The following is a 16719-nucleotide window of genomic DNA, read 5'->3' as shown; positions in this document are numbered from 1 at the left end:
CCCTATTTTAGCATTTTTCCATAGACGGTGAACTCTGTTTAGCCTACATTTTCGAGGTTCCGTGGCTGGGTGCAGGCTGGTATAAGAATTTCTGGGTGAAACTGAAACTCGATCACTGGGCAGACACCACTCTCTCCCAGGGTTTCCCAATGCTGGCTTCACACTACAAAAACACCTAAATGCCCACACGCGGGCTACCATCGAGACCAGAGGCTGAGCCCATTGGCAGGTGATGCCGAGGGACCAGTATTCCTGAGAGCCCCTGAGAGCTCAGCGTGCAGCATGGTTGAGAACTACTACCTTGTAAGAACCCCAGTGTACCGACCAAAGGTTTATAAACACGTGGAAAAACACGAAACAAAGACAAACGAAGACTTGCAGGGGAGCCCAAGGCAAACGGGATCTGAACCTGAATGGAAAATGCCCTCGAGGTCTCAGCACCCTTTCTCTGGAAACCCCAAGAAGAAAGAAGCTGCGAATGTACCTGCTGACCCCATCATACTCCCGGGGAAGGTTTGTATTAACAACGAGGTGTCCAGTGAAATAATTTGAAAATGATTTTATTTCCTTGAGCAACCCCAGTCTGAAGACAAGCTTAGGGATGGGACAACTGAACTCTACAGGTCAGGATGGGACTGCATTTAGCTAAATTGGGGGGGGGGCTCTGGGGAACATGTAGCTCAAGGGAAAACATCTGTCACCCCAAAGGAAGAAGAGAACACATTCAAATTAGAGAACACCCTCACGCACTGGGGAGGATTTCATTCAGGGGACCTGCACGTTTAAGAATCATCAGTTTGCTGCTAGGCATAAGACCCAAAAAACCTTGGAACCCATTAAACAAGAGGGAGAAGGCACGTGTCAAACAGAGAGACGAAAACTGAGAACACCGAGGAGGAGGCAGTAATCACAGCATGCTGGATGAGATGAGGGGCAAATGCACATTATACAGAAGACTGACACGGAAACAATTCTTTAAATTATCTTCAAAGGCTCAAAGAGTAGATGCAGCAGTGCAACAATCAGAAGAATGAAAGGGAAGCCACTGTGAAGCAATAATCTAGAATTCAGGGACTAAAGAGTATAAAGATCATTAATTTGTTGGACATTTACCATGTGCCCATTTCTGAGCAAGATATTTTATTTAGGTAATTTGTTTTTTTTATCTATGTTTTAAAACTTGCCTGAGAGCATACAGCTGACAAGCTCCATAGCTGAAGCATAAACTGAGACCAGCTTGACTCTACAAGCTGTGTTCTGGACTACTAAAATAAAAAACAAACTGGGAAGAAATAGACGATATGGAAAACTGTTATTTCTCACCAGAAGTAATGATACTATAAAAAACATCAACATTTCTAAGCTGAAAAAGACCCAAATCTGAAGAATGAAAGAGTTGCTATATAACAGAGGAAAAAAAATATTTTCTGATATATTTCTTTTTTTTTTAAGATTTTATTTATTTATTTTTAGGGAGGGAAGGGAGGGACATAGAGAGAGAGAGAGAGAGAGAGAAACATCAATGTGCGGTTGCTGGGGGTTATGGCCTGCAACCCAGGAATGTACCCTGGCTGGGAATCGAACCTGGGACACTTTGGTTCCTAGCCCGCACTCAATCCACTGAGCTACTCCAGCCAGGGATTCTGATATATTTCTGAATTAATAGGCAAAGAACCCGACGGGAACCAATACAGTTAAATTGCCTGTGCATCCCATATCATCGTTTCCTTCAAAAAATAAAAATAAAACAAACAAAACCCAAATAACTGTCACTCTAACAACCACATTTAAACATGGCAATCTCAACAAAAGTCACCAGAGAAATGCTGAAGGAGCATTACATTCAGTGTCAAGAGCAAAACTGCTCATGACCAACTTCCCCATTTCCTTCTCGGGGCTCCTGGTCAGCTCAGCCCCCGGGAAAGCAGCCGCCACCCCTGGGTCTCCACACCCCCACATTCCACCAGACCCCACTCGGGGGCTCTCCGCCTTCTCCCCCCTCCCCCCTCGCTCTCCAGCATGCCTTCCTGTGTGCTCTGGAAGGCTCTGACTTCGGAGAATTGTCCAAGCTGGCGTTGGTGCCTCTCAATTCACGCCTGCCCACCCCCTGCCCCCCAATGTCCTGATTCTGTACAATAAAGGTCCACCTGACAACACTGGAATTCTCTAGAATCTTTACAATTAGCATCTAACACATGTCCTTCTCTAGTTATTTCACGACTGTGAACCACCGCGGTGGAGACAGCAGACCCGTCAGTAACATTTCAGAAAAGGCACAAGAGTTGGCACCAGAGGACTTTTGAAGATTTTATTTTTGATATGATAAGGAAAGCTCTGTAAAAAGCAGGAACAGAAAAAAGAGAAAAGTAAAAAATAAAAATGAAAATAGTGGTGATGGCAAATGCCTATTATATGCCAAAGCCATTTTAAATGTTTTAGCATATATTCATTCATTTAAACCTTAAACACTACCCAATCAGTCAGCAAAATGCAATTAGTGTATATGCTTGGTTGTAAAAAAACAGCAAAAATCACATGTGGTGGATTTTACTTCTTCTCTGGTGTGTAAGAGGATCTAATATAAATATCCACCGAGCAGGAAGAGGAAGGGAAGTTAGCATTTAGATAGTTTGGGAAATATCAAATATTTACTAAGAAGGAGCTTATGATAAAAGTGGGGTGGGAACTAGGTCATTACTGAGGGCTCACTTGGAAAATGTAGATTGAGAATTTTTAGCGATGAACCGTTTTTTTTTTTTTTTCTCCCCCACTCACTTAGATAAAGCTCACAGACTGGGCAACGCTGAACTGTGGATGATGTCAGGGTGGGCTTCTACAAGGTGGTTAAAGACAAGACAAAGTCAAGATACAAGTTTAAAAAGACACCTTTGATATATTTGAGCTGTAGAGGCTAAAGAGTCTAGAACAGGCAGTCAGGGCTGGAGCGGTGGGACCAATAGATTCGCCAGGAAGACAATTAAGGCTACTCTAAAAGCCATATGATTGTTCAAGTTATAAGATTCTTTGACAGAGCAAAACATGTTTTCCCCCTATCAGATTTTTTGATGCATTTTGCTTTTGTGGACAAAGGGTTCCATGTGACCCTTCATTCAAAGGGGCTTTAACATTTCTTGAAGCTGTGAACTGCATGCGTGCGCGCAAATTTGCGTTTGGGGCGTGCGTGTGTGATGCGTGTGAGTCTAACCCACTCCGATGGGTCAGCACAGTATGCCGCCCTGTGAGAAATGGATTCTCCGGTGTGCCCGTCAAACCACTGGTGCTCTGGTACTCCTCTACCTGGACATAATTAGGTTTAATGAACAATTTTACAATAAATAACGGTGCTGTGAACTCGGCCAGTCCCACGGAGTAAACTTTTATGTGGTGAAACAGGTGAGCTGGTGGTATATGTGTGTGCAGGATCACTAAAAGACGTCTAGAGACTTTGAAGGGCTGTAAACACCTGTGAACTAATCTTTCAGGGGCAGAGAGAATGCCAATCTTGTAATGAAGCTATGCATAAAAGCGATGCTATTATAGAAGTCTTCCTTTCATCCTAGGGGGGTCCAAGCTCCCGTCTCCTTAGATGGGTCTTGTCTTTAATCAGGCAAACATAGGTGAATAAAGAATGGGCTAGTGGGGCAGGATCTTGAAGAACGTTCTTTTTTTTTTAATTTTTAAGATTTTATTTATTTATTTTTAGAGGGAAGGGAGGGAGATAGAGAAAGAGAGAGAGAGAAACATCAATGTGCGGTTGCTGGGGGTTACAGCCTGCAACCCAGGCATGTACCCTGGTTGGGAATCGAACCTGTGACACTTTGGTTCCCAGCCCGCGCTCAATCCACTGAGCTATGCCAGCCAGGGCTTAGAACATTCTTACTTAAAATCAAACAAGCAGAAAATTACGAAGACTTGCTCCCATAAGGCATTGCCATTACCTGTGCGGGCGCTGGCGTTGACCAGCTCCGAAGTGGCGGCGGGCGCGCGGGGCAGGTGGGGGCTGCCGCCCTCCCGGTAGGCTCGCAGGAGGTACTTCTCGATCACACCCCTGGCCACGACGGGTGCATCCCAGGCCACCTCCACGCGGCGCCCGTGTGCGCTGCGGACTCGGGCGGGAGGCGGAACATGCTGCGGAGCTGCGGGGGAGATGAGAGCCAGAGTAGAGGAAATGGCCGGGCTGAGAAGACCGTGGCCCCATTCTTCACTGCTAATGGCCGCAGTAAATCAGACTCGACCATTAGCATAAATACAATTTATTAGAGTTGTAACTTTTCAGCATTGATTTAATATGACTGCACATCTTTAGCCATTTGGTTTGAGCGATATTTCAAAACCATCAAAACTCCGTCGACATAACATGCCTTCGAGGCTAGTCCAGGCTTTCCCAAAATATTTAACGTAGCCGACATGTTTTAGACATCACTCATAAAAAGCAGGAGGTGGATGGTGGGCAGATAACAAATTCAAATGCTGTAAGGATGGACCCCTCCGAAGCAAGATAATTAGTGTTATTATACATAGAGGTTTGACACTTTTATGTCTTCGGCATGTTAGCCAAAAAATATCACAATGGGATGGCATTGTACTTGAACGCCCGATCTCATTGTCCAAATTCCATTGTTTTCATATTAATTTTTAAAAAATCAAAATTCCGTCAGATATGATATACAGATACATCGCGAAGCACATTCCTGGGTTAGAGGAGCTTCTCTCCCCCTGAGGTTTGGCACAGTCATTTTCGGGGACATTTTCTTCAGAGCATCACAAAACACCAACGCGAAAGGAGGAAGTGGAAAGCAACTGCGAGACCTCCCTGACGAGCTGGGCCCCCTAATTTGAACAATCCATACCTGTAACTACTTACTGCATGCTTGCACGGGGCTGATCAGGAAAAACTCCATCACAGCCGGCCGCGTGGGGACACCGAGAGAACGCCCCAGGAAGCCCGTGGCAGGATGATGGATGAGGGACCTGCTCCGACCGCTCGCGGACTCCGGAGCCCTGCCGTCGGACGGAGGATGTGGCTCGGGTGTTCCCACACCAGCTCTCCCCCTGCTCGGACGTTACTGTTCAGACCGGTCAAACAGGGCAGCTTCCAGGGAGGCGAGGGGAGCACGAAGCATGGGGAGCGGAAGGAAGCCCAGAGGAGGGGGAGAGCCCGTGTCTCTGCAGGTGAAACACCGCGGGCGCCCACCGACAGCACGCAGACCGTGCAGCAGCCGGGCTGCCAGCGCGGGGACAGCGGCCGCGACGCTGATTTTATTAGTTCTGAAATGCGGTGCAGGGCAGAGCCCAGGACTGGCTAACAGATGGTCTTCTCATAGGGGACAGAGCGAAACTGACTCAAAAATAATTAAATAGCGCAATTATTCTCCAACCCCTGGGAGCATGTAGCTGCTTGGTGTTGTGGTCAGATTGTAAATATGAATTTATGGCATAAGTTTTTGTGGTCAGATCATTGCTAAAAATTCAGAATTCTCTTTGCAGCCTTTCTCAGTGGCCCCCAAAATGGAGACTGTTAAGCTATGCAAGTGATGCACCTTCTAGATACCCGTTCACTGAATTAGGCTGAAAGCAGGCTTTGTAGTGTATTTGTTAATAAGGCAGAGGGATGTGAAATGAGGCCAGAGGACATTCCGGTAACAAATGCATAGTTTATATGAGACCTTTCTGCAAGCACTGAGGTTGAGTAAGATTTTAAGAGCATATTCAATTCATTGTCTTGCCTACGAAGAGATGATAATCTGAATTATCCTGGAAAAGTGTCAAGCTGTCTTGTTCTAGAAAACCTGTAAGGCAGGGATCTTCAAAAATTATTCTCAGTAGCTCACCTTGGTACTTAATTATACTTTACATGAACAAGATTCTGCAAAAGATGCCTGGGTTAGTAACCCATTGTTGATAAAAAGTATGAGAGAATATCTTAGTGAAAAACGTATCTTTAGATAAATTGTAACTTGCTAAGGATAAACGTTAAGAGATTTAAGTGGCAATCATATGGAAATGGATTTGCCTTGCTGACAGATATTTGACCCAAAAGGGTAGAAGGGTACTGATTCACCAAACTTTTTGTGATGAATGCCTTCCTGTGATGACATTCTGTGAAAAGATGTTTTGGTCACTGTCAGAAGCTCAACGCATTTATAAATCAGTTGTCTGAGATGAGACCTAATGTAGTCTATGTATCTCCTAGTTGTCTCCCTGCTAATGCAAAAAAATTAGACCGATCATCAATTTCTATCCTGGGTGAGTCCTTCTAAGACCCTCAAGTCAACACCATGGCACGCATCTGTCACGAGGGGGCAGAAGACACGTGCTTCCGACCAGGGTGCAGGTTCCTGCACCTTCTGCCACGGGGAGGCTAGGGGCTGCCACCCCCACTGAATGGCAATCCCGGCTGCAGCTTCCCAGGGCCTCTGCGGTCCAAGAAGGGTTCCTGTCCTTGGCTGCATTCCTGTAGATCCAGGCCCGTGAAATCCCTGAGACAACAAGCAACTTCCTTCTGCATCCTCAGAGGAAAGAATCAAGCCCAGGCCAGTACTTAACTAAGTTCTTGAAAAATCAAAAGCGCCACCTTGAGCTATCGGCTGACACGTCTGCCCACCAAGGCAAGCTTTGTCACGAGGCTGCAAACACACTCCTTGCCTCCGAGTGATGGTCTTTCCTTTCCTTCACATGCACAAACATGGATGTGGCACAAACACGGATGTGGCACAAACATGGATGTGGCACAAACATGGATGCACAAACACAGATGTGGCACAAACATGGATGTGGCGCAGGCATGGATATGGCACATACATGGATGCACAAACACGGATGTGGCACAAACACGGATGTGGCACAAACACGGATGTGGCACAGGCATGGATATGGCACATACATGGATGCACAAACACGGATGTGGCACAAACACGGATGTGGCACAAACACGGATGTGGCACAGGCATGGATATGGCACATACATGGATGCACAAACACGGATGTGGCACAAACACGGATGTGGCACAGGCATGGATATGGCACATACATGGATGCACAAACACGGATGTGGCACAAACACGGATGTGGCACAAACACGGATGTGGCACAGGCATGGATATGGCACATACATGGATGCACAAACACGGATGTGGCGCAGGCATGGATATGGCACATACATGGATGCACAAACACGGATGTGGCACAAACACGGATGTGGCACATACACACTTGAAGGTAAAGAACACTTACCGGCTCCGGTGGTCCGTCCCCGGCTCCAGTCACTATAGACAGAACCGCCTTCGTGTGAGGCTATCACTCGATACAGGTATTCTTCAGTGGAAAGGAGGAGGAGAGAGTAAAGGTAATGAGTCAGGTAGACCAGGGGCGGGCCGGCAGGGGGCGGAGGGCACGGGCAGGAGGTGTGTCACGACCCACTCGGCGCACCCCCACGTTACCTGTGAAAGGCTGGAGGCCGTGCTCGCGAGCGCTCCGCTCCGCTCCCCGGTACACCAGGATGGAGTCATTTCCCCGGCAGTTAACTGCGCTGTCAGTTGACAGGCACCCGTCCAGATTGACTCTGACAGCACCGCTGGACACAGACGCCAAGGGAGCAACGGCACCCCGTGCGAACGCCACGTCCTTCATGCAGCCACCGAAACCTGGCGAGGGTGAGGGGTCGGCATCCCCCGGAGGGCCGGGGCCATTGGTTCCCTACCGCTTTCGTCCTCTGCGGTGCGTGTTCATGAGGTGGGTGGGGGCTGCTTTAGATACCAAGTTTTAAACCTGCAAGTCTCCCTTGGGAAATCCTGGATGTCTCCTCTTGCTCTTTATCAGGGGAAGTTATCTCAAGGAAATAATTATGTTATTTTGAAAAAAATACATAAGCTGATAAGTAAAATTCAACTGACTTCTATGCAACTGCAAGTATTCGTTATGCACGTTTTTCTCATTGTATATACGCCACTGAAATAAAACTTAGGCAATCCCATATTACGGCAGGGGGTATCCACATACCCCACAGTTCCAACAAATGAAGTTCCCTGTAAAAGTCAGGGTTAATGGGCCCAAAAAATAAGTATTTGAAGTAGCATAATTATTCAGGAAGATCTTTGGGGGGAAAATACCCTTAGAGGATATTATGCAGGATAACAGGAGGGAGAACAGAGTTTCAAAGTACTCTAGAGTCCTGGGATATTGCAAGGAATTCCATGACAATCATTTCGGGGCCACAGAACTAAGTCCCAGTCATATCTGCAGGCAGAGATGCTGCATCTGTGCGCGACCATTTTCATGGAGTTCCAGAACCCAGGATGTACACGGTGGTACTAGTTTGGGGTTTATGTTAGCAAGACAGGAACCGACTGCAGCAACAGCAACACTGAAGGTTCAGTGAATGTGTCATCTGCATAACTGACTGTAGCACGACCATGGTGCAGTTCAGGTCTGTAAACTTGAACACAGAACACGGAGGAAAGGCGGTGGGGGGGAGGGAAACCGTGGGGCAGCCAGCCAGGGACTGGCAGTGGCTTTGAATCCCACGCCAGTCTGTGTAAACAGACGTCAGTTTTGTGAGGTCTGGCAGTCCTCTGCTCCGAAGTCTGCTCTGAGAGGTCAAGGAGGAAATGAGCAGACTGCCTTTGAGATCGCTGTAGCGCACACACATGCACACACACACGCATTCCGAACAAAGCACTGTCAAGTTCGAAAGGTCCTGAGCATGTGATTGTCAGGATGAAAGCACCTCCACAGAAAGTGGAAATAAACCATCCAAGCAAACGCTGAACAGTAAGATAACGTAATAGTAACAATGGCCACATTGTTCTCTTCAGCATTTATATGATGTCTTACTATGGCTCCAGACATGTTAAGTGGCAGCGTCTTCCCTTTGAAATGCCGTTGCTAGTATTCACCCTGTTTCAGGCCTGGGAGATCAGTACTGCTAGTCTGCCTTGGACACACAGTAGACACTAAGTTGGGTGAACTGAATTAAAAGGAATGAAGCTCAACAAAAAAAGCATCTGCTTGACAATGCAACAGCTAAAAATCCTAATTGCTTCACCAGTAATCTTCTGACGGCACGGAGCTGACTCACCTAACTGCTCCAGACCCTGTCCGGTTTCCCTACCAACAGGACGCCAACAGTGGAAAGGCGGCTTTGGCGAGCCCTGAGGTGTGCTATAAGAAACATCTCACTGAAAGTTTAAGGGGCAAGGAGTTTCGGTTTGCAAGATGGAAAGAATTCTGGACATGATTGCACAACAACGCGAGTGTGCTTGATGCCACAGAACTGCACGTCTAAAAATAGTTAATATGGTAACATTTGTTGATTTCTGCACAATTTCTAAAATTTTAAGAAAAAAGTCTTAAGACTTAATCTACAGGATGGAGTTTTCAACATGGGGCAGGCCACCGGCAGAGTGTCCCCTTCCTGCACTGACAAAGGAAAGGGTCCGGAGTCACAGCAGGAGGTCTGCGAGGCCTAGTCCTCACGGGGAAGTGGCCTCTGCTGGCAGACCTCACGGGGGAGGCGCCTGAGCGTCAGTGGGGTCTCTCTGGCCCCCGTGGGGCAGAGCCCTGAGAACGAACTTGCAGTGGTCCTTCAAATCTGCACCCCAGAAACGCTCCCACCAGGAATGTGGCCTGACTTCCTTCCACATTCGAACGGGTTGTGAGGATGAGAAGAGGGGGGAGGATCTGTTTGTGGGGGGAGGAGAGCAGACTCCTCCTTTCCTTGCTTCCCTGCCTTTGTGAGCATCGAAAACAGACAAACAAACAAACCCTCCCACCACCACCCCACCCTTAGGCCTCCAAGTCACTAAAAGCTGCCCCAGAGCTCTGGGTTGATGACCCAGCCAGTGGCCTTCCCCGGGGGAAGCTGTCCAACCACAGGCTCCTGGCCTGGGAGCAAGGCTGGCTCTGCCCCTACTTCCGCCAGCCGCACTGAACCGAACCTGAGGCCACCATGTGCCACGCCCAGGCGCTCCCAACCTAGAGGTCCGGGACAGTCCCACGTGACAGTTCTAAGCTACACTCCTGGGCTCTGAGCTGGTGCATCTTCAGCAAAGTATGTTGGCCAGCATTTCCAAAGCACAGAGAAACATTAATTTGCATTTGATTCAAAGGGACGTTACAACACTAATGGATAAATAAGGTTGGGGGGGAACCCTAACAAAATCGAGCCTCTGAAAAGAGGTGCTAATTGAGAAGCGTAGGAAGATTTTTAAGACTGATGCTAATGGACTAAAGAATACAGCACGTGAACATGATTAATCTGAATTACGATTTAAATACTTCGTGTAGGCAGCACCTCTATATAGTGAATATTTTCCTGATCTCCATATAAAACAGGTAGTTACTTCTAAAGATTAGTATCACTCAATGCATCTAAGCTCGAATTGTAGGGGGCAGTGTCATAAAATATACATTTTAATAACATTTCCAGGGAATTCCAATATATCTTGGATAATAATAATAATAATACCAGCTAATTGTATTGAGTTCTTCCTGTGTCCCAGCTACCACACTTCATATTTTATCAGCGGTCTGAGAACCACTGATGTGGCTGACAGTGCAATGATAAAAATTTAGTATTACCCATAAATAAAATATCTTTCAGTATTACAGATTTAGTCATATAGTGCAGATTAAATTCTTCCCCTTGGGTCTATGTTGATGTTTTAAACTTCTGGCAGTATATGATTATAGTTTAGGCCACGCCTCTAGGGCCGCCCTGGCTAATGGGAGTTGGGAAGCGTAATGCTTGACAGGCAGGGAGCTTTTTCCCTAGCTGTAAATAAGGTCGAGGAGTCTCGCTCATGGAAAGGGTTTTGGAGCTCTTTCTAACCTCCGAAACCTGAACATCAGGAGCCGCCTTTATACGGACGCAATATTTCCAGCTTCTGCTACACGTTAAGTGCCTTGGAAATGTCATTACTGTCTCCCACCTCAGATATTCATTAACTCCTTGCTCGTACCCTTCTGCGAGTCTTCGGAGGGCTTGCCATATATTTTCTACCCCGAGGCATTTAAATCTTTATGTACTCCCCAAATGGGCGAAACCTGCTCCGTGGAAGTCTTAACCATTCACAGTGCGCAGACTTTGAAAGGCGCAGAGAACATTTTCCGTGTGGGAGTGCGCTGAGTCCCGAGCTGGCCCCCCACTTCAGAGGGAAGGAGCACTGGCCCCTGCCCACAGAGAGGACACTTCCTATAAGAAAGCGGGCGTTGACACCAGGAAGCCTGACCAGTGAATGCGCCCGCTCTGTATCTGCCACCAGCCATGGGACCTTGGGCAGACGACTTTCCTCCCAGCCCTTCAGGTCCCTCGCCTGTAAAATGGGGCTACAAATAACAACACCTCAGTCATAGGCTTGTTGGGAAGAACCCCCTCCCACTTGTAAAAGCTCTCAGAACCGCACCTGGCACACAAGCGTACTAAGTCATGGTCAGCCTTCTACAATTGGTCTCTCCGATTGGGCTCGCTCATTATACGAGTCAAATACTATGCGCTACATGAGTTATTTGTTCCTCTGATTACGTTATGTGTTTCACCACGATATGGGTTAAATACTTGCTTTAGTTATGACTCACACACTCGTGAACGTTTTCTTCATGGTTATTAAGAATCAGAGAGAGATTTTTCACAAGAACTTTGAAGTTCAGCTCAGCCCACCTTTTCTCGTGCTTTGCTGCGTGGGAGCACCTTTGAAACGCGTGGACACAATCAGCATTTACATCATCAGAAAACAACCCTATTATGAACTGAATGCCATTCTTCCTAGTCGTGCACACCAGCCTGATTCATCTCTTAGTCTGTAAATGAGGTGATGAGTGTTCAAAAGAACCAGAACCACACGTGTTTTCTGTGAAAACACATGACAAAGACCAATATATTACATATTACTTAAAATCATATTTTCTGAAGACATGTTATAATAAATCTATTGATTATAAATAGGCAAAGCATGTATAAATATATTGATTATGTAGGAGGGCACACGCTTAAGGGCAACATACGAAACTAGTTGAAGAAGGAGTCTGTCATCTTTTTTTAAGAGCTTCAAATTCTGCACCGAAGGGGTGGGTGAATGTTGCACGCAGCCTGACTCTATTGCTGTATCTTGAAACACTGGGCCACCAAAACCTGTGACGACCAGGGCTGTCACAGTTTGGGGGTTCCCCCAGGGGGTTTTACCTGGTTCCAACGTCAGGTGTTTATACGCGTCTTGCAGCCACGATGGGGCTCCCCCCACGTAGACGGGGGAGTTCAGCGTCAGGGGCTGGGCTCTGGACTCCGACACGCGCTCCGTCAGCTCATTCAGGCTTGCTGAGACAACGGGGCCCGCCTTCTTGAGAACGACTTTGTTCCACTGTCCTTCGCAGTAGGACAGCCCCAGCCACAGGTCCAGGCGGGTGAAAGCAAGGCTGGTGTTCAGCCGCAGGCTCAGGAGCCCGCTCTTCAGTTCCACCTGCGTTTCACGTGAAACAAGAGAACAGAGACATAAAAAGACTGCAGAGTGGCAGTTTGGGAGCAAGCAGAAGGTCAATTTCTTTTTTTTTCCTTTTTTTTATAAAGATTTTATTTATTTATTTTTAGAGAGGGAAGGGAGGGAGAGGGGGAGAGAGAGAGAGAGAGAGAGAGAGAGAGAGAGAGAGAGAGAGAGAGAGAAACATCAATGTGCGGTTGCTGGGGGTCATGGCCTGCAACCCAGGCATGTACCCTGACTGGGAATCAAACCTGCGACACTTTGGTTTGCAGCCTGTGCTCAATCCACTGAGCTATGCCAGCCAGGGCAGAAGGTCAATTTCTTGAAGAAAAGCAAGAAATTTCCCTGAAAGCACTCTATAAAAATATTCCACTTTGTTCTAAGCCAAACTGGAGTAACGTACAATGAAGTACTTTGCGAGCTGATAACTGACATGAAGAATTTTGTATTGCAGTAAAAAGTGTCTATTCAGCAATGATTATATGCTATCTTACAATATGATGTAGGCAGGACCTTTTTTTTGTGGGGGGAGGGTAAAAACATAAAGCGTAAACATTAGCATAAGTGACTGAAGAGAACAAAACAATTTGAACTGGTATTTTCGAGATTTTAGAAAATGAGCAACTACTACTCCATATATCAATTTAGTTTTGGGGGGAAAATATGACAAGACAATAAGAAAATGAAATGTCAAGCTTGATTAAGCTTATTTCAACTGGTTGGTGAACTCAATTTCAAATTTTTAAGATGTGTTCTGAGTCACTATTTCAGTTGTGACATTCTAAATTTCTAACCAACATAATTGCTTCTCTGGGTTTCCTTCTAGATGACGGTGCCATTTCCTAACCCAAACATATTCTGCCCAAGTTTTCATGATACAAGAAATGCCTCCAATATGTTTTCCTTCAAAACCGTACATGATGATTATCTTTACTAGGTTTTAAATGGTTAGAAGCCAAATCAGTGACCACAGGATACTTAACCACTGGAGATAGTCCCATCTAGTGAAGCAAATAAGGCCAGAGAAAGAAGTGTCACAGCAGAGGCAGGCGTGCGGAGCAGCACCGTAACAGGGTGCAGTGCGAGAGCTCCCTGGGAGCTGGGGAAGGTTTCAAGCACAGGTGTGTGGGATCCCTGGAGGACCATCCGAGCAGAGGGTTAACACATCCAAAGGCTTGGGGACTTGTACAAGCTCATCAGGTCTAGAGAAAGGGACCAAGTCAGGAAAGACAGAGGATGCCTGTAAGTGGGTGGGGCTGGGGGGGGGCGGCGGTAAATAGGTAGGAAAAGTCCTCCCAGGTATGTAGAAGCAAGATTTCTGAAGAACTTGAGTGATAAAGAAAAATGTTCACCCCTGTTCTTTCCACCATTATCTGAGCTAACCATTCACTCTCCCAGTCCTAAGAAGTATATACTGGAAATAAAAGCTGGACTGGAATTGAAAAAAAAAAAAGAAAAAGAAAACTCTTAGGGAATCAGTATAATTTGGGGGGAAATGATGAGAGATGAAACTAAGGATAATAATAATGATAACTGAAAATTCAATCTAAGTGCTGATTTTTCAAAGCTACCCAGTGGGACCTGGCGAGCAGTTGAATGTATTATATGAATGAAGTCAGACAAGGACACATGGAGACATCCCTCTGTCTTGCTTGGGTGTGTTTTTCCACCATCACGATACACCATCACGATACAAAGCAGTAGAAAGAAAGACCGTCTATTGATGTTTTTATCAGGAAGAGGGGGTTTGAAATGCCTGTAAGACACCCGGAAGGAAGTTTCCTTGGGGCAGCTGACCATAAAGAGAGGCCAGTAAAATGGAAAAAGTTCATGATGAGAGCAATACAATCATCCAGTTAGTGAAAAAGAAAAAGGAAAAGAATATAGAATGTTTGGTTAAAAGCAATGTTTTAAGGGAAAGTAGAGTAAATATTTAAGGTGACAATGATCTTGCAGAAGCCAGCAGATTTCAGGGAAATCCAGGGCAACTAGTATTCGGGAAAGTCAGGAGCAATAAGAATACAATAACACTTTTCTCAATGCCAAAAGCAAGAATTTTTAGACATTCATACATGGCGTTCAAACCACAAGCATGAGAGAGAACAATAAACACAAGATTCTGGTGACGTATGAGCTCTGGAGGGAGACAAGGAAATGGGCCGGGGGAGACCCGAGAGGTAGATGTAAAAATGGGTAACATTTTAGTGTTGGGTGGGGTGCTACCTCCAAGGGTGTTCGCTGCACTTTTATACTATTGCAGTAAACTGGATTTTAATCCCTTATACTGTCTTGTTAAAATTACAATTTTCATGGTCGTGGTAACAATGGTCATTTAAAAAAAATCATTGGGACCCTAAAATATAAAATGCTTCATAGGACTCCAACACTGAACATGATTTAGGGAAAAAATATAAAAACAAAAGTAAATTTAAAAAGAAACCCCAGTTCAGTATAATGCAAACCCCTGGTTTATTTATTTAAAGTTGGATCTGACATTGTAAAGTAAATATGATTGAATTAATTCACATACAGCAAGAAAATCAGGTCCATCTTTGTTGTAAATGAAGAGAAGTAATCCATTCAATTGGTCTGTTCTGAAGGTGAAGGAAATCTCAAAGTCCAGTCCACCTTGGAACATGTATGGGTAAAGCTCCAGGAATCCTTTAAAGAAAGGAATACGTACGTGTGAGCGTGTGGAAAGCCAGCATTGTACATGTGCCAGAAGATACCCCTGGGGCACGTACTATCCTTGCATCTCTCACATGAGAAGATGCAGTTCAATGGTAAGAAACCCCCCTTGCAACTGTACAGAAGTGACAGAATGAAGTTGACATACCTTTTAAGAGGAAGCAATTTATTCTCTAAATCATGGATACAGCTAAGGCTATTGTCATTTTACATAAATATTAGCAATAAGCAGTTGCACTGACTTCTGAAAGCGACGATGAGAAAGAGCAACGAAAAAGTACACAGATTATGATATGTAGCTTTCTGTTCTGAATGTAGTTTAAGCAACTTAACAACTGACCAACTTCGTTACAAAGGCAGGAGGCAAAGGTGGACTTTCACTTGAAGAATGAGTCACGTCCGCTAATCACCATGTTCCCACCGCCACCCCATTCTCCTGGAGGGATGCCAGGCAGAGACTGTGGGTGGGGACATGCTGGGGACACCACATCGCCTTTGCTGTAGCCCTTGGTGAAATGGCAATGAGAGAGGTTATCCTCTCTAGCTCTTTTTTGATGACCCACTTACCCCATCACAAAGCTGAAATTTTACTCTGAGCAATAGTGTCCGTCTATGTACTAAAATAAGGAGGTACTTGGGGTTTAACCTAGTAACTCCTTTGAAACAGCTTTCTACATAAATTTTATTCGAGGTAAAACAATTGACTTTCAAATGGACATTTCTGACACGAACACATGTAAACCAAGAGCTGCTTTGGGCCACCCTAGAGCTTACACACGATTATTCGTGTATATTCACAAGTCTTACAATTCATGTTATGTTTCCCAACTTTGAGCATATATTTATGGGCACCGTGGCATAACCAGGTATTCCTAAGAGGTCAAAGTAATCGGTCAGGAGAGATTAAACTACGCCAAGGATAGCACATGCATGCTAGGCAGTGCCCAATGGCTACCTGAGGACCTTACCTGTCCCTAGGAACTGGGCCCCCTCCTGCAGTGAAGAGGGGCATCCTTCCCAGGTGTTGTGCACGTTGAGTTGCTCTTCAGAACTCTGCCAATCCAGAGGCTCCCAAAGAGCAGAGGGGTTGTAATTCTTCATAAAATACACGTCCTTGAGACAGCCCACAAAGCCCTTTTGGATGATGTCTGCAGGAGTTGATGGATATCAAGGAATACGTATTTTGAAAATTCTTTTCAAGCAATTAATCTACGTGCAACTAAAAGTAACGGGCAATAGCTCTCTCCACCTATTGACTGCAGACCCTTACTGATTCATGTAAACACCACACCACCAGCTGTGCTAAGTGGTAACAATGATAATCTTTAGCCCTGGCTCTGACCCATCATATATACAGAAGCAGATGTGAAGGCAAAATAAAAGTTAGTTTCATAATACTAGCAAGAATAATGCCTTTGTTAAAAAAAGATTTTTATTTCTTTCTTTCTAGGGAGAGAGGAAGGGAGAGAGAAAGAGAGGGAGTGAAACATCAATGTGTGGTTGCCTCTCACACGCCCCCTACTGGGGACCTGGCCCACAACCCAGGCATGTGCCCTGACTG

General features: G+C 45.8%; 1 protein-coding gene across 1 annotated transcript in view; it reads right to left on the bottom strand.

Annotated features, from left to right (window-relative positions):
- Positions 1-16719, bottom strand: part of USH2A (usherin) — a 516227-nt gene that overhangs the window by 292059 nt on the left and 207449 nt on the right. The window contains exons 25-30 of the mRNA XM_045859450.1: positions 16127-16306; positions 15001-15131; positions 12179-12452; positions 7440-7643; positions 7234-7314; positions 3939-4136 (exon numbers count right to left, since the gene is read on the bottom strand). Of these exons, the coding sequence (XP_045715406.1) occupies positions 3939-4136; positions 7234-7314; positions 7440-7643; positions 12179-12452; positions 15001-15131; positions 16127-16306 (1068 nt within the window). The remainder of the gene's footprint in view (positions 1-3938; positions 4137-7233; positions 7315-7439; positions 7644-12178; positions 12453-15000; positions 15132-16126; positions 16307-16719) is intronic.

The sequence above is a fragment of the Phyllostomus hastatus genome, unplaced genomic scaffold (genome assembly GCF_019186645.2).
Source record: "Phyllostomus hastatus isolate PE091 unplaced genomic scaffold, TTU_PhHast_1.1 phas_contig_148, whole genome shotgun sequence".
Lineage (NCBI taxonomy): Eukaryota > Metazoa > Chordata > Mammalia > Chiroptera > Phyllostomidae > Phyllostomus > Phyllostomus hastatus.
The sequence above is the reverse complement of the archived record's forward strand: the minus strand, read 5'-3'. Positions and strand labels throughout refer to the sequence as shown.